Source organism: Lissotriton vulgaris, unplaced genomic scaffold (assembly GCF_964263255.1).
Source record: "Lissotriton vulgaris unplaced genomic scaffold, aLisVul1.2 SCAFFOLD_630, whole genome shotgun sequence".
In the NCBI taxonomy this organism is placed as follows: domain Eukaryota; kingdom Metazoa; phylum Chordata; class Amphibia; order Caudata; family Salamandridae; genus Lissotriton; species Lissotriton vulgaris.
In genome coordinates, this window is record NW_028252722.1 from 197,845 (window position 1) to 213,463 (window position 15,619).

The 15,619-nt window shown below is 42.1% G+C and overlaps 1 protein-coding gene across 1 annotated transcript in view; it reads right to left on the reverse strand.

Moving 5' to 3' along the window:
• Nucleotides 1-15,619, reverse strand: part of LOC147662058 (ninein-like protein) — a 270,575-nt gene that overhangs the window by 193,026 nt on the left and 61,930 nt on the right. Inside the window, exon 2 of the mRNA XM_086951142.1 lies at nt 273-477. Coding sequence (XP_086807268.1) covers nt 273-455 — 183 coding nt within the window. The 5' untranslated portion in view covers nt 456-477. The remainder of the gene's footprint in view (nt 1-272; nt 478-15,619) is intronic.

Here is a 15,619-nt window from a genome sequence, read left to right on the forward strand (position 1 = left end):
AAAATTCCACGGACCTGATAATTCTCGCCTCGGTGCCTATTCCAATCATGGAGACCCACTCTGCAACTCTAGGCACTAGCTTGCTTAATCTCCACAACGGCCCCCACAACGCTAAGGATGCCTGGCCTCCACCTTGGGGGTGCACCGGAGTGGACGCCTCACAGGGAAAGCCAGGATGGGTTCCACAGCGGTATTCGTACAAACGCCTTGAGACCCTTGCGGGTGAGTAGTGCGCTATACAAGTATCAATTTACATTTACACTGTTGCTTACCCGGGCAAAGTGATCACTCCCAAGGAGTGTCTGCAGAAGTATAGGCAGCTGTGCCTCCAGATGCAACTTTCGACATAACTCGGTCAGTTCCTCCTTGTCCAGGTACCCGGTGCCGGTGGTGTCGCAGCTGTTGAACACCTCACTGAGCTGGGACACATATTTGTTCTCCTCTGCCTTGTCCATCCCACAGCATACTGCAGCCTACCTGTTGCGAGACAAGGAAGGAAAGCAAAAAGTCATCCAATACTCGAAGGTAAACTTATAATTGGCAAAAAGAAAGAAAACAAAAACCCTATTATGAGATTAATCACACCCTAACTGTTCTGAATATCACAGAGGGGTGGTTTGAGTTTCTCAGCTTATTTAGAACACGGAACTTGCAAATCAACATGTTAGCAAAAAGAAAACACAGACCTCACCTGATCTATACCTAGAAACCAGAGCTCCCAACAAGCCCAGACTGGACCCAACTGCAGACATTGAATAACTGAACAAGCCTTGGTTCTACCTTATGAGTGCTTGTCTTCGAGGAGGCAGTAAATTATAGTTGTATTCAAACACCTACTTCTATTCATTGCCAGATCAAAATACTGCACAATTAAATCTTATTATTGTGCATAGTGTTACGGCTATGGGTAAGCGCATGTGCTACTTCTCATTAGGCATAGCTACGCTTTGTGCTGAGACTTTCTGTTTGACTGCCCTAATAAATTGCACTATGTAACACTTTAATTGTGGGACTTCTTACCACTGCAGAGCGTACAAGAGCTACTTACAAAACAGTCACTTTCTTCTGGTTTACAGGCGCCGACAGAGATTACAGACCACCCAAAAGGCTATAAAACATACCAAGTCAATTCCTTTCCAATTTAAATATCTGGTAGGGTTATAAATTGGAGAAAAATGGAAATTGATGAGGCAGTATAAGAGCCACTCAATCAAGTAAAAATTGATTAACATTTATAATCCTATAAAAACACAAGAAGAAACTCATACTGGGTTTTATCATGTTTGACAAATGATACAACCATGTACGACAAACAATTTCCTCGGGTCTTGAGTAAAAGGAAAAAATAACAGACTTGCCCCCAGATTCATCAAAGGGCCGTTTTGCGATTCCTTAATTGCGATTTTTAAGGAATCGCTATTAAAGACTCGCAAAACGGGATGCATGTAGAAATCGCAATATTTTTTGCGATTTCTACTGCTTCCTTATTTGCGATTCGGTAATTGCTAATCGCAAATAAGGAATGGCTTGCGAATCGCAAATAAGGAAGCGATTTAAAGGGTGCCAGGGTGTAGCACCCCTGAAATGCAAATGTACACTGGTGTTGCGCACACACATGTCCAAAGGACATGTGTGTGTGTAACATACAACTTAGAAAAATGCACCAAAGTGCATTTTTCTATGATTTCGCTATTTACCACGAAGTTACACTTCGCGGTAAATAGCGGCCCCATATTGCGAATTCGCAATTTTAAAAAGGTTTATGAATAGCATTTAAGGAATCTATAATTAAGATTCCTTAAATGCGATTTTTCGCAATTTAGTGATTTCTCCAATTGTGATTTTTGCATTTGGGATGATGAATCGCAAATGCAAAAATAGCGCCCGCAAAGGGCCAGATTCTCAGATCTGGCCCTTTGCGAGCTGATTTCAGCTTGATGAATCTGGCTGTAAATTGTCTGTAATTTTTCAAATTGTGTGCATATAAATGGTAATCAAGGACACAACCAGTTATGGTTACTTCCATTACTAAAGACGCTACTCTCATTTCATGTTTCTGAAATAAGGTTTAAAGAGTCTTTTCCCCATTCCCATAAGTTTGGTTGAATAAATGTAAAATACAGGTATCACAGTGTGCGAAAAGTGGTGGGTTGAAAAATTACCCACATCAGTGGTTAGAGTCTATTTGCAAGCATTCCTCCCATCAACTTTTATGTGTTTAAATATAAATCAGGGACAACTTCTTCAGTTTTTGAGACTTGTACAACTTGTACTTAAAAGTGTCCCAAACTGTTTTAATGTTAGACTACAGGCTTCGGAATTAGTGTGGTGGGATTGAATAAAAAACCTCTCTGAGTTCTTATCCAGCCATTTAAGACATGGCTCAAGAAGTTGTGTTTTTGCAATATACAGGATGATTTTCCAGCTTCATAACAGTAGATGGTACTTGACCACTTGTTTAACCAATTCTGTTATAAGTCGAAGTCTAGTTGGCGGGACACCATGTCAATATTAGACCTGGACGTGAAATTCTGCTACACTCATGGAGTTTGCAGAGTATTTCCCACTCCGCACTCCGTGTAGCACGTGGAATTAAAAAAAACACTCAACAATGAGAAGTGTTTCCTCGCTCGAGCTCGCCAACGTTAAAGAAAATCTCACTCAAGATCACCTCCCGGTGAGCTTTCTCAACATGGACGGTCACAGATGACCGCTACTGCTCACGTTGAGAAACCTTCCGTTTGCGTTGAGGAAGCTGCCGCTCAAGTAGAACATGTTCTCAAAGAGCAGAAAGAAGCAGCGCCCTCTTGCGTGTGCGTGGTCGCATTCGTGCTGATTTTACAGCACATGACAAGCGCCAGGAGCTAAAAATCCAAACGAACGGCCCAACGACTGACGCTTTCCGCCCAGGCCTAGTCAATATGTGTTACCTTTTTTTTTATTTGTTTTTTTATCATAGCCTATTTAATAAAGTGAAAAAAGGGACTGGCAGTGGTGACCAGTACAGGGGTTAGGATACACAAATATTACTATTACTATTGCTTTGGTCTAAAAGCGAGACCTAACTCAAAGTGGAGTGTTTGATTAGGAATCTCAGCAGAACTCTGCAACAAAAGACACTTCTGCACCCCACGCATGAGCCTAACTACTCCACCTGGGTATTGTTTCAGAACATGCAATACCATAGGCACAACATTCAGTTTCTTTGTCACAATGTAATGGCATTAAACAACCCATCCTTTACAGCACGTGCTAGAGGGCAATCATGTTCTGTCGGGAAGCCAAAACATCTATCAGCCATCTAGCATATCATAATTCTGAACATATGGTTAGGCCTCCTGCAAGTAGTAGATTTTACTTTCCATCTGCACTGCCACCCACTTCAAACGAAGAAAATAAATTTAATTTGGGTTTTATTCATCTGTAAATGATTTTCTGTAAACCAGTAAACAGAAGAATCAATATCGTTGCCAACAACAGTTCAGTCAGTTGAGTTGAACGTTTTTCTTTTGTAAAACTGTAAAATAACAAAAGATAAATGCAGGCTGCAAGTCACCTCGATGTTTAGGGCTCTGGTGCCACCTTACCAGTGGGAAATTCGCTGGGAGCCATTTGCAACAAGTATGGAGCACACTTTTCTCTACGTAGGTTAAACGTGACATTCTATTTATTTAATGCCACAAAGATCTGAGCAATCCAGTTAAAGCAATACAAAGCACAATTGGGCGTACTTTGCCCTCCCGAAGAACAACAATCCAAACTCAAATACTTCTTGAACCACGTCACTAATGTCAGCAATGCTGGCTATCAGTCTGCAGACCCTTGCTACTGTGCCAGTGGTTTAGCGATATGGGTCATCTTTAAAGTATGAACCACTTTGTGTAGAAGCTGTACAGGTGGCAGCCCGTTTGCAAGTATCCCTGAACAATATATAGATAAAGCATATGTTACAGAGTTCGCTAGTACACACCGGTACACAAAGTGATGACATTTTACACTTACTTTAGTGGGGAAGGAACTTGTATCTGTCTGAGTGACCCACTTAGGAAATCATTGTAACACAACTACGTTCAGAACATAAAGAAAGGTTGTGAGTGAAGTCATTTCCGACTTTGATTTGAGACCCTGAAAGTTGTTTGCCCAAAAAAAGTAATCGCTTATAATATTCAAAAGCAAAGTTGTGCTACTTCACAACAAAAGGTGAATTTCTCTGTCTGAAGAGGTGTGTTTGAATTAGCGAAGCGTTGAATCATCAAATGGAACAAGAGGTGGCTTGTTGCTGGTGTTTAGTGTCAAAGGATGGATATTTCCTTATTGGGATGGGGTGGGGTTGTATGGTCCTTATACACCTTTAGGAGCCAGTCCCAAATCCTTAAGGAAAGGGTACGGTAGGGACAGTTAGACATTGAGTGTGCTCTTGGTCAAGGCCAGATGTCTGTCTAAGCTCAACTCACTGTGTGTTTTGGAAATCAGGTCAAGAAAATATGTTTTTCGAAGCTTCCAGAGCCTCAAGATCTTTTTTAAGTGATAGATAGAAGGGAAGAAGTTCCAAAGAGCGGAAGAACATTGTGCATCTTCCAACTAACCACATGTGTTTGACAGACTGGAAATAATCAGGTTACGGGGACATCAAACTTAGGCGTATGGTCGAGCAGTATTTTTTGATTAAAACTGTACAGGAAGACGGGGACTCAGACCATTCTTTGCATGGCTTGAAGATTGAAGCACAGTATTTTAAAGTGGGATCTCTCTCGCCAATAAATAGTGTGGGCCTTCAGGGCGGAGGTGATGTGGATTGAAAAATACAAAATCAGGGACAGCCTTGTTGATATGGGTCCTCCCTCTTGACAAGTTGTCTTTTGCCGGAAGGCTAAAACAGGAAGCATTTCAGTCATCCAGTCTGGACGAGACCATAGTGAGGACCAGGGCGACCTTGTGGTGCATGATGAGCACGCAAATTATTCCCTGGAGAATCCTGGCCAAGTGAATAGGAGGTCGCGTAATGAGCAGAAACTGTTTTAAGATTCATTAATTCACCGTTTGTTTGCTACTTCCTCCACTGAATCCTCGCACAGAAGGTCCTGACATCCTGTTCATCGCTGGGGCCCTCATTCAGCTTCAGAAGTAGTAGGGTGGAGTCCGATATTGGAATACCTAATGATGGGACACAACTGGTAAGCCATATACACAAAAAGCTACAGTGCAGGGTTAATCTTGTTGATGCTCTACAAGCATGCTACTTTGAGAAGACATTTGAGTATGGCTTAATGAGCTTGGTTCTCGTGTAAGAGCATTCATTTCTCGAGAGCTGCAGTACCAATTCCATCCGGCAAACTAAGCATTAGGGCACACACGTTTTGGTCAATGGATACTATACATTCTTCTATTGCATTATTAGTGTGGGGTCCATCTGATAATACTGAAATTGGACAAAAAGTCTCTAGGGTGTGACTGGAAGATATTTCCTTATGCCGATTGCCTTGCAAACCTTGGCTGTTCATTGTAGGCCCAATACGGGTCTATAGTTGGGAAAGTTTTCAATACAACTGCCTAATTTTCTGGGGAGCAGTTTGACAATGGTGTGTCTCAGTTTTTGGGAGACTGATACAGAGGACATATGGTGTTGGAATGTGGTAACACAACAAGTAACCATGACAAGTTCAGAAAATCAAAAGCCAGTAGGGGGAGATGTTTAAATTCAGGAATAATTTCGGTCAACACACTTAGTGAATAGCATGTGTGCATACAAAGGAGAGTGAAGATATGGGGAGCCTTTAGTGACAGCTCAACTTGTGATGGGCTAGTATCAGGAAAGCTAGTCGAGTGGTGTCAAATTTCTTAGTGAAGAATGACATTAATTTGTTGGTGAGCAGGGATTAGAGAGGCACCATGGGGCTGCTGCCAGATCCAGGTAGATCTAGAACATTGCCTTGGCAGAGTTATCAGTCTATGCCATTTTAGATTTGTAGTGGGCTTTTTTGGACAGTCTGTATGTATATGCTGTGGTGTACGTTGTAAGTAGTCTGATCAGTAGGAAGTCTCACAGCCCAACCCTGCATATTCAGTCAAGTTTAGAGGTGTCATTTCTGTCCATTCATGTCAGACTATTGTTTGCTCCTGGGAGGCACTTTGAACATTTTTCTCTCCTATTCAAATGCCAACTACTGGCTGACACAAGTAGGAGAGCAAATGCAAGTTTAGCTTCCAGGAACTTCAGTCAGGGGAAAGTTTACTTTCTAAAAGTTACTTTTCCTTCATATTTATTAAAAATGAGACTTCTCCACTGAATTGGATTTTTAATACCTATTAAAAAGTTGTTCACATATTTTTCTATCTAGTTCCAATACCAAGATACAGTATTATGATTTTTAATCTGCACTTTGGTTTTCTACATAGGACAGCTAGGCCTGCTACAGTGAAAAACAGCGTTTGGGTGCTAGTTACTGTAAGGACATTTTAACATAACATTTCTCCATGGCCTATTTTTAAATACCATGCACCCTGCCTTGAGGATGACAAGGTATAATTGTGGGTGACTAATTAATATTTAAAAGGGAGGAGTTCACTTGTTAAAAGGATTTAATTTGATAAGTCGAATTGCATCTTTTTCTCTGCTAGTCAGGCTACACTGAAGCCATGTTTGCACTGCCACTGTAGTGGATGGCACACTAGATGCTGCAGTCCACTCGACTTCCAGGCCCTGGGAAGATCTTGTACCATATATCATGGACTTCTAGGCAAGTTAAATATACTAATTAGGACTATGCCAAATTGACCATGTTTAAAGGGGAAACAAAGGCACTTTACCGCTGGTTAGAAGGGTTCAAGTGCACAGAGATTTAAAGCCATCAAAAATATAGTGTCCAGTAAAAGGTGAAATATATGGTGTGACCACGCAAAAAAGGACGATTTGCAACAGCCATGCTGGCATTTATATTGTACATTACTGACATCATGAAGAGTTAATGCAAGGCACAGTCAGATAGTGTTACTGTGTAGCGGGCCAATGGCTGGATTGGTGTGGGGAAAATAGTAAAGATGTACGAAATTGTGAAGGCTTTACTTTAAAAAAATTGTAAAGTTTACTTTTTCATTGTGAACTTGACAAAATGTGCAATTTTTTATAACATAAAGGAAGAAAACCTTCACTGAAATCAAGTGAAAACTGTGAGAAAGAACCACTTCTATTAGTAGTATTTTCCAACAAAAACGTTTTGCAAGCCAGTTCTCACACGAAACATATTTTGTGCAGAAAACTTCTCTCAAGGAAAGTTAAGTGAAGTTGGTAAACTCAGTAAAGTGTCGGGAGGGTGAAGACTGTAAACGCAACCAAGACTTGGGCTGATAGGTCCAAAAAATGTGGCAGTAATGTAGGGACTCAGTACAGCACAGGAATGTGTTACAGGGTAAGATAGGGTGTGGAAGAACACAAGTGAAACAGCTCAGCAAGAGAGCTGCCAATATTACATCTCCAATGAGCGAATAGATGTTGGGGTGTAACAGCAAATCAGGGAGAGATGTCATGGAGGAGCCTTATCCAGTGGAAGTAGAGTGGTCTGGGGAGGAAGACGCAAGTGAGGAAGAGCGTGGTGGCCGGCTGAGTGAAGACTCTTGGTCAGGGACTGTGGCTTGCAAACAGTTGAGACAGAAGGAACAATGAGGTGCCACATACAACCCAAATTTCGTCTCACCAAGGAAGACAGGTGAAGCAGATGTTAGGGGCCAGTCCCAGCAGAGAGGATTCTGCCGAGTGAAGTGGAACAAATGCAAAAAGAACAGATGATGGACGGAATGCTTAATTAATCAAAGATTCACCCCCAGTCACAGATCTGGGTTAAATCCATAATTTCTTTTTGCATGCCACACCATTCGAGTTTAGACCCAGACAAATGCAAATCAGTCTTGACCCTGTTCCCCATGGAAACAGTCCAGCCCGAACTGCCAGACCAGGTCCTCTCTGACCTGGAAAAAGGCTTCCCAGGACCGGTTCTGGGGTAACACCCATCATCAGCCAGGCTAGCTTGAATCTGGTGGCATTGCGAGCACGGGATCCACGTCTGGGCATACCCTTCCCACTTTAGGGTGACAAATGCAAAAAGAACAGATGATGGACGGAAGTGGAACAAGCATGACACTCAGCCTTTCGGACCCCACCAGAATGCAGTAGAGATGTAACCTATAAAGTACCAAACTCACTCATGTTTTTGTCAAGATTTAGCAAAAACCACCCAACGCCCTCTAAACTACAGAACTCACTCTACTTCAAGCTCAGGGACAGCTGAATGACACCCCATCCCTCGCCTCCATGGAGATCCTCCAGAGGAAACCTCAAAAACTGCATTAGCCTACCAATTAAGTCCCAAGAAGCCAAGTAATGCGGGAAAGTGGTGGTATACCAAAACTGAGTAACTTAATCCATTGTCAGTATTGATCTGAACTCAGGCAGATGCGCCATTCACACACAATTTGCCACACACTAGAATGCATTGCGAATTGGTACTACGAAATGCAAAATGGCAACAGGTATGACTTTTGTCGAAAAGGAAATCAGTCCTCAAATATTATTCCTGTTTTCCTCCCACACAGTTTTTATACACTGTGGGCCCTGGTGTTTCCTCTGAATTAAGACACCACTCGATACTCAGACTCGTCAAGTGCAAGGTTGAAATGGTCAAATATAGAAGCAATGTCTAGTGTGGGAGCCTAATCCCAGGACTAATACCGGTGAGACCCTGGTCAGAGGTGTCACATGACCAAGAGGCGTCACATGACCAATGTGGCGCAGACCACATTACCAGGGAACAAAGGAGGAGTATAAAATGATTTACTGCCTGCTAATGTCTGGATGCCAACAAGTGCACAAAATCACAGTTGTTAGCGTTACTAACTGGAGAAGAGAACACTTTTTGCGTTTTTAGGGGCATGAAGGCCCCGCAGAGTGTGGTAGTGGTACAAAATTAAGTTACCTCCCCAGACAACATAATTCAACACACAGCCAGGTAAAGAGGCTGGCGTTTTAATTAAAATTCCAAACTCAAATATAAATAAAACGATAATGGACATTTTATGTGAAACTTTAAATACTTTTCTGAATAAAAAAGTTCATACGATACGCATGCTGAGTATGTTTAAAGGGCTCTGGCATGCAATCACAAAACTGTTCCAGTTGAAAAAACAGTGCACTTCCTCAATTTCTGCGGCTCTGGACCATGTGTGCACACCCCGCTGCCAGAGATCTGAGGAACAGGCCTGCGGTACCCTGTGCATAGTAAATCTCTACCGCTGGCCATCAGCCAGTGCAAGCCTGCGCTACCAGAGAAGGCAGCCGGCCAGTAACCGTGGCACATGGGGGGAGGATACGCAGGACTGCACAGTCCAGCACAGCTTTGGTGCTCTGATGCGATTCCCAGAGTAAAACATCTATTTAATTTGATTACGGGATGGAAAACACAACATAAGCATGACTACTTCCCAGGATTCTGGTTTTAGCCTCATTGCCAGATTTTTTGTGTTGGCGTGCAATTACGCTCTTTGGCGCTAAGCCATTGTTTTTGTTCTCCAAAAACCTCAAAGGAAGGAAAAAAGCTTATGCTGCAAAAAGATGAAGTTTCACTAACCAGCATTCTAACTTTACTCTTAGCTTAAATGTAGAATCTTGAGGGGTGCACACACAAATGAACACGGGGTGCAGCCTTTACATTGTGAAGCAATAAGGAGGCACCGTTAGGCAATCATGGAGATGGTACTGACAGACGATCCATCACGCGGGAAACATCCTTTACAACGCAACTTTTACCACGCAGTGCTTTTACATCGCAACTTTTACAACGCAAACCATTACAACGCATTGCGCTGGGGGGGCGCTCTAGGATAGGGAATAGATTTAATTTACTATCCAACACCTTCCCTACTATCCACAGGGACTGGACTTGGAATAGTAAATTAAAGTATTCACTATCCAGCACCCCTCAACACTATGCGTTGTAAAGGCATGCGTTGTAAAAGTTGCAATGTAAAAGCATGCGTGGTAAAAGCATTCGTTGTGATGTCATACATCCCCTTCACACACTATCAAACATACAAACTGGGGCAGTTTAAAAGTGCATTAAAAGACCTTAAATCTCCATTCAGGAAACACATCAAAAAGGAAGGGGTTTTGACCACAGATACATCTCTGCTCCTAGACTATTCACAAGGGCAGGTTAAAGTGTGAATAAAGTCTAGCGTTCCTTCTCCTGGAAGCAAGTGCAGTCTCACACTGACATCTGCCTGCCTTGTCTTCAAACACTCCCAAAACCTCCTAGTAATTCGGAACTGTATTCACTTCCAAATTCTGAGTGTACCTTCAAAAAAAAAAATCCTAAAGCAAAAGATAAGATTCTGATCTTTTATTTAGGCTGTCTTCCCCAGCCAAAGTATCCAACTCGCACTATTGTGAGAAGTTCATGAGCCATGCTGAATACCAGTTTTACCGCAAATACTTGGACTATACGTCTCCAAGTCGAGATGGCAGGTTTTAGCTTGCTCGCAATATTTCACATTTCACTTATGAACTGTCAGGAAATATTAACTGTTGCGTATCGGAGGGGCGTGGCCTAAAATAGCTGGAGGCCGCTGGTCCGTGGAATTCTTCGACATTCAGGACAACGTTCCACAGATTCCAACATTCCAACACACTGTTTATTAATTACAAAATAGATGATTTAACGGGGACTTGCAAAGGTTTTTTTTATCTGACAAGCAGAAGACAAACAAGCATGACAAACGCTGCTGGGAGATTTTCAGAGCTCCACAAAAGCGATCCACGTTAAAGTCAATACAAGCAACAAAGGTGGCACTAACGCAACAGGTACGTGCTGCAGCCTGCCCGGCGCTCTTTGTGTAGGGACATTCCAAGCACCCGACACTGACACTCCTTCGCACTACTGCTGGTATCATTCCTCGACCTAAGAAGCTCTGGCAGGCGCGGCAAACAGGGCACAGCGCCCATTAATGTCCATGTATGGAAATATGGATGCCACCTCTGACAGGAAAAAAAGACCGGCATTTATTTACATCTTACAATTCAGTAAGGGCCATGTACTAAAGGAATACTGAACATTTTTCACACATTCAATTTTACCCGACAGGGTTTCTGGCAGCTGAAATAGAATGTGTGTTAAATTCTCAGTATTCATTTAGTACATGTCAAGAGTCCCAAAGTTTAAACCTCAAACACTGCAAGTGATTGCTTTAGGTGTTTGCTGTTTAAGGTTTATTTTTCAAAAGGGGAAAAGTAGTGGATTTCACTGTTCATACAGGCCAGGCCGTCAACAAACTGACAAGGCGGCAGACTAGTGGACCCTTGCTTCATAGACAGTCTTGTTTTTTTGGCGAATGTATGACGTTACAACGCATACATTTACAACGCATGCACTAACAACGCAGTTTTTACATCGCAACATCCACTATAACGCATTCCATTACATCGCATGACACTGCATCGCATTTTAAAAAACGACCTTTATAACGCATTCCATTACATCGCATACTACCTTTACAACGCATACCATTACAATGCATACCATTACATTGCATTTAAGGTAAGTATTGGATAGTATATGGGTAAAAATTACTATTCTAACTCGAGGGGGCGCAACAGTAGGGTAAGTGTTGGGTAGTGTAGGGGTAAAAATTACTATTCGAACTCCAATGGTATGCGTTGTAATGGTATGCGTTGTAATGCCTGCGTTGCAGTGACAAGCGATGTAAAGGATGTTGCGATGTAATCCCTACATTGTAAGTGTAGTGTGATGTAATGGTTGCGGTGTAAAGGTTGTTTCCAGTTTTTGCCATCCTTTGAAACGCTCATCAGGTTGAGGCAGGGTTTTTTTGTGCGTTAATCCAAAGGGAACGCAATACTTTGCAGATTTTTAGGACAGCCACCGGCCACATACAGAAAATCCATAAGAAAGTTGTTTACACAGACAGCAGTTACCCTAAAAACGGGGGCACAATGCAACTTCTTGGACAACCTTTAACCACCTTTGTTTTTAAGAGAGCGGTACGTCAACACAAACCATTAAAATTATATTATCATTGAGAATGCTGAGCAAACTCAGAGGAAACACCCTTTTAGCAGTAGCCATGTCAGCAAACCAGTAGTTAGCATTTGCAAAATCTGTGTTTCATGCAAATAATGGGGATTAACCTGAGGTAATGCTATTGCACCTATTTGTGCTTTAATTTTTACACAATAACCAGAAGTACTAATTATCACACCGCCATGAGGATAGATTCATCAATGCGAGCAGTAGCGGAAGTGACATCACATAGTCTTTGACCTTAATTATATCACAGGAAGTGACCTCTTATGACCATTTCCACTGATATGTTGCCACGAGATCATGTCATATGACCCTAACATCACAATTCACATTGCTGGAATTCCATATTAACTCCATGATTAGTGTACCAGCATAACATAGACAAATGTCTATTCTAGATACCATCTATAGTTTTGTGGTGACTTGGATCTTTGAAAGTTTTGCAGCATAACACTTACCCTAAATTGTAGTGAGCGAGCAGGGGGAGCAAGCAAGACCTCTTCTAGGGGGGGTTCCCACCCCGGGAAAAATGTGAAAAGAAGGGGTTAAGGGGTGAAATCATGCATTTTAGAGCACACTTTTCATATAAATGTACTAAAATGCCATAGGTGCGGTAAGCACACCCATTAAAATGTCAAATCCTTTAATGGTGTGTCAAGCCAATGAAATAGGCCTTCCCACAGGAGTTCACCCCATTTTTTTCACAATGTGCTATAAATGCCCCTATATGTCCAACATTACCCAAAATTACCTCCATTGTGGCAGGGCCAGCATTTTGTCATGGGTGCCCAATTATCTAAAAAAAAAAGACATAAAACATGCCAATGCCAGAATTTTGAAATTTATGCTGTCCGTATACCCTAGATGACCTTTATGCGGAAAATAACCTCAGTTGGTCAGGACCAGCCGTTTGGCATAGTTTCCACCCTCTGAAATGCCACGTTGTCCTCCTTTATGCCAAGAATGACCTCTATTGTGCTAGCACTGCCATTCCGCCACTAGTGTCCACTTGCCACAATTTTCCTCAAGTATGCCAGTATTTTTCCACAGGTGCCCTGTATACCATAAATTGTCCTATAGTACGCCATTGCCAGTATTTCACCATTGGAGCCCTTTATGCCAAGAATTACCACTAGTGTGCCAGTATTTTGTCACAGGTGGCTGTCATGCTAAGAATTGTTTTGAGTGTGTATGTGCCAATATTTTGCCCTGGGTATATCTGTAAGACAGTTACCTTCACTATGCCAGGGCTAAAGACAACTTTGAAGCAGCACATCACATCACTTTCTCGCTCACACTCACTCCTTCTCAGTCACACTCTTACACTTCCTAAGACTCATTCACTTGCATTCACTCATAATATCACTCATTCTCCCTCACTCATATATATTGATATTCAGACACAGGATAACTACTGCTATGCTTTGCATCAATTTTGTGACACAAACCACACTTCACGTGTTAGGGTGGAATTTATTTTCCAATGCAAATCAGGATTTGGGTCGTATAGTATCCCAAAGAAACACAAAGGTTCGCTATGCACTGCTATATGTTATTTTGAGGTAAGAGGGCGTTCCATGGATAGTGCATGGGCATTCCCATGCAACCACCCTTGGCTTTTGATGAAAATTCTTATCTACAAACATTGGTAGGTAGGATTTTGTGCTAAAATCTTATGCCTCCTTAAGGCAGGCGTAATAAGGAGAAATGTTATAATTTCTCATTTTTTCCTACTTTGTATGTGTTTTGTACAGTGCAGCACAATTGTTAAAGGGGGAAAAGCCTCAAAGCATAGTTTTTGTACTGGAAAAGACCCCTTCCAGTACAAAACCTGTGCTTCAGAGAATGCTGGCACCCTTGCACTATGGCACAAGGGTGTGTGGATTGGCACCAGCACAATGGGAGTGAAGAAATGCACCACATGTTATTATATATTGCAATTTTTTTTCTCTCTCCCTTTGACACAAGGCAACGTTGCACCAAAGTTGCTGTGCTGCCTTCCATCAAAAAATAGTAAACCTGGGTCACAATCTCACTCACTTTCACTCACACATCCCTGCTTACACATACAGACACACTTGCACACACAGACACACACTCTCACTTCAACACACTCTCACCCACAAGCATGCACGCTACATAAATATAAAATACATTTTACTTACCACACCTGCCGCTAAAGGTCCTATCCAGAGAAGTGTGCTCCATTTTTTATTACATGGATAGTGAATGGTAAATTATTATTCACTATTAGTATAAAGAAAAATATGCAGAAAATAAAAAATGCAGGGGCACCCCAGTATTCTAGGCACTGATTTTGCCACATCTGAGGCCAGGAGTCACGAAGGCAACATTCTCTTTAAAATCGTTCCTCTTTACCAACTTTTCTCTTTCCTTCCTCTCTCTCGCTCCATTTCTTCAGTTCTACCTGCTTCTTCTCTTTCTTCTCTCCATCCAACTCTCTCCCTCTACCTTTTCGTCTCTCTCCAAATGTCTTCCGCCTCTCTCTTCTCCTTTTCTCTCTCCTCCGACTGTGCTGTCCTCTAGCCTGCTTGTCAATTTCTCTCCTTTCGCACACATAATTCTAGGCTCTGTCTTTTTATCTCCCTCTTCTCATTTTCTATTTAAAATTCTTAGATACCCGGATCTCCTTCCTCGGTTTCTTCTCGTCCCTTTTTTCTTCCTCTCTCTTCGAATCTCTCTAATCCTTTTGTGTTTATCCTATCCATTCCAGTCTCTAATCTCCACACACCTTCGCTCATACTTGTCTTTCTCTTCCCCTGCTATGTATCTCATCCCCCTCATTGCCAATTCCTCCCCGTCAGTCTCTCCTCATCCTTTCTCCCCTCTCTCTCCACTCTCACTTGCACCTTTGTGCATTCCTTTTTCTCGTCTCGCTTCTTCCTCCTCCATTACTGATGACATTACATGACAAAAAGAAATTTACTTTGGCCAGCGTCTCTCTAATTTGGAACTACACAGGTTCATTTAGTCAAAGAACATGACTAATTTGGCCTATTAATGTAATTATATTCAGAAAAGAATACATTGAGTACGGAATGCCATGTTTAGTGTTCCTCGCTCATAACAGTTATTGAAACTTTCAAAAAGCAACGTGTTGACCATGAATGTTGACTGAGAAGGATATGAAGAAATTTGCTAATTCTGTGTTGATTATATGGCTGCAGAATATTGGGATTAGTTGCAAATCCTACTCATCTCACAAAGTTTTTCTTGCTTTTAGCACGGTGAGGGTCATGATTAGGGGGAGGGTCATGATTACGTAGAGGGGCAAGCAGTCTTGGCATCCAGAAAATAGTTTCACTAGTCTCCACACATTGTCCATCCTGCACACCGCTGGACAAATACTCTTGCTTCTGACCAGTTCAGGTCTTAGCCACAGCCATGGGATTTCAAAATACTGGTGTATCCACAGCAATATCACCTCTTCTCAGGTCCTGTCTGGACATCTGGCTGCAGGGGACTGACTCCTTTTGCAGCCAATATACAATGCACCTTTATCAATACTAATA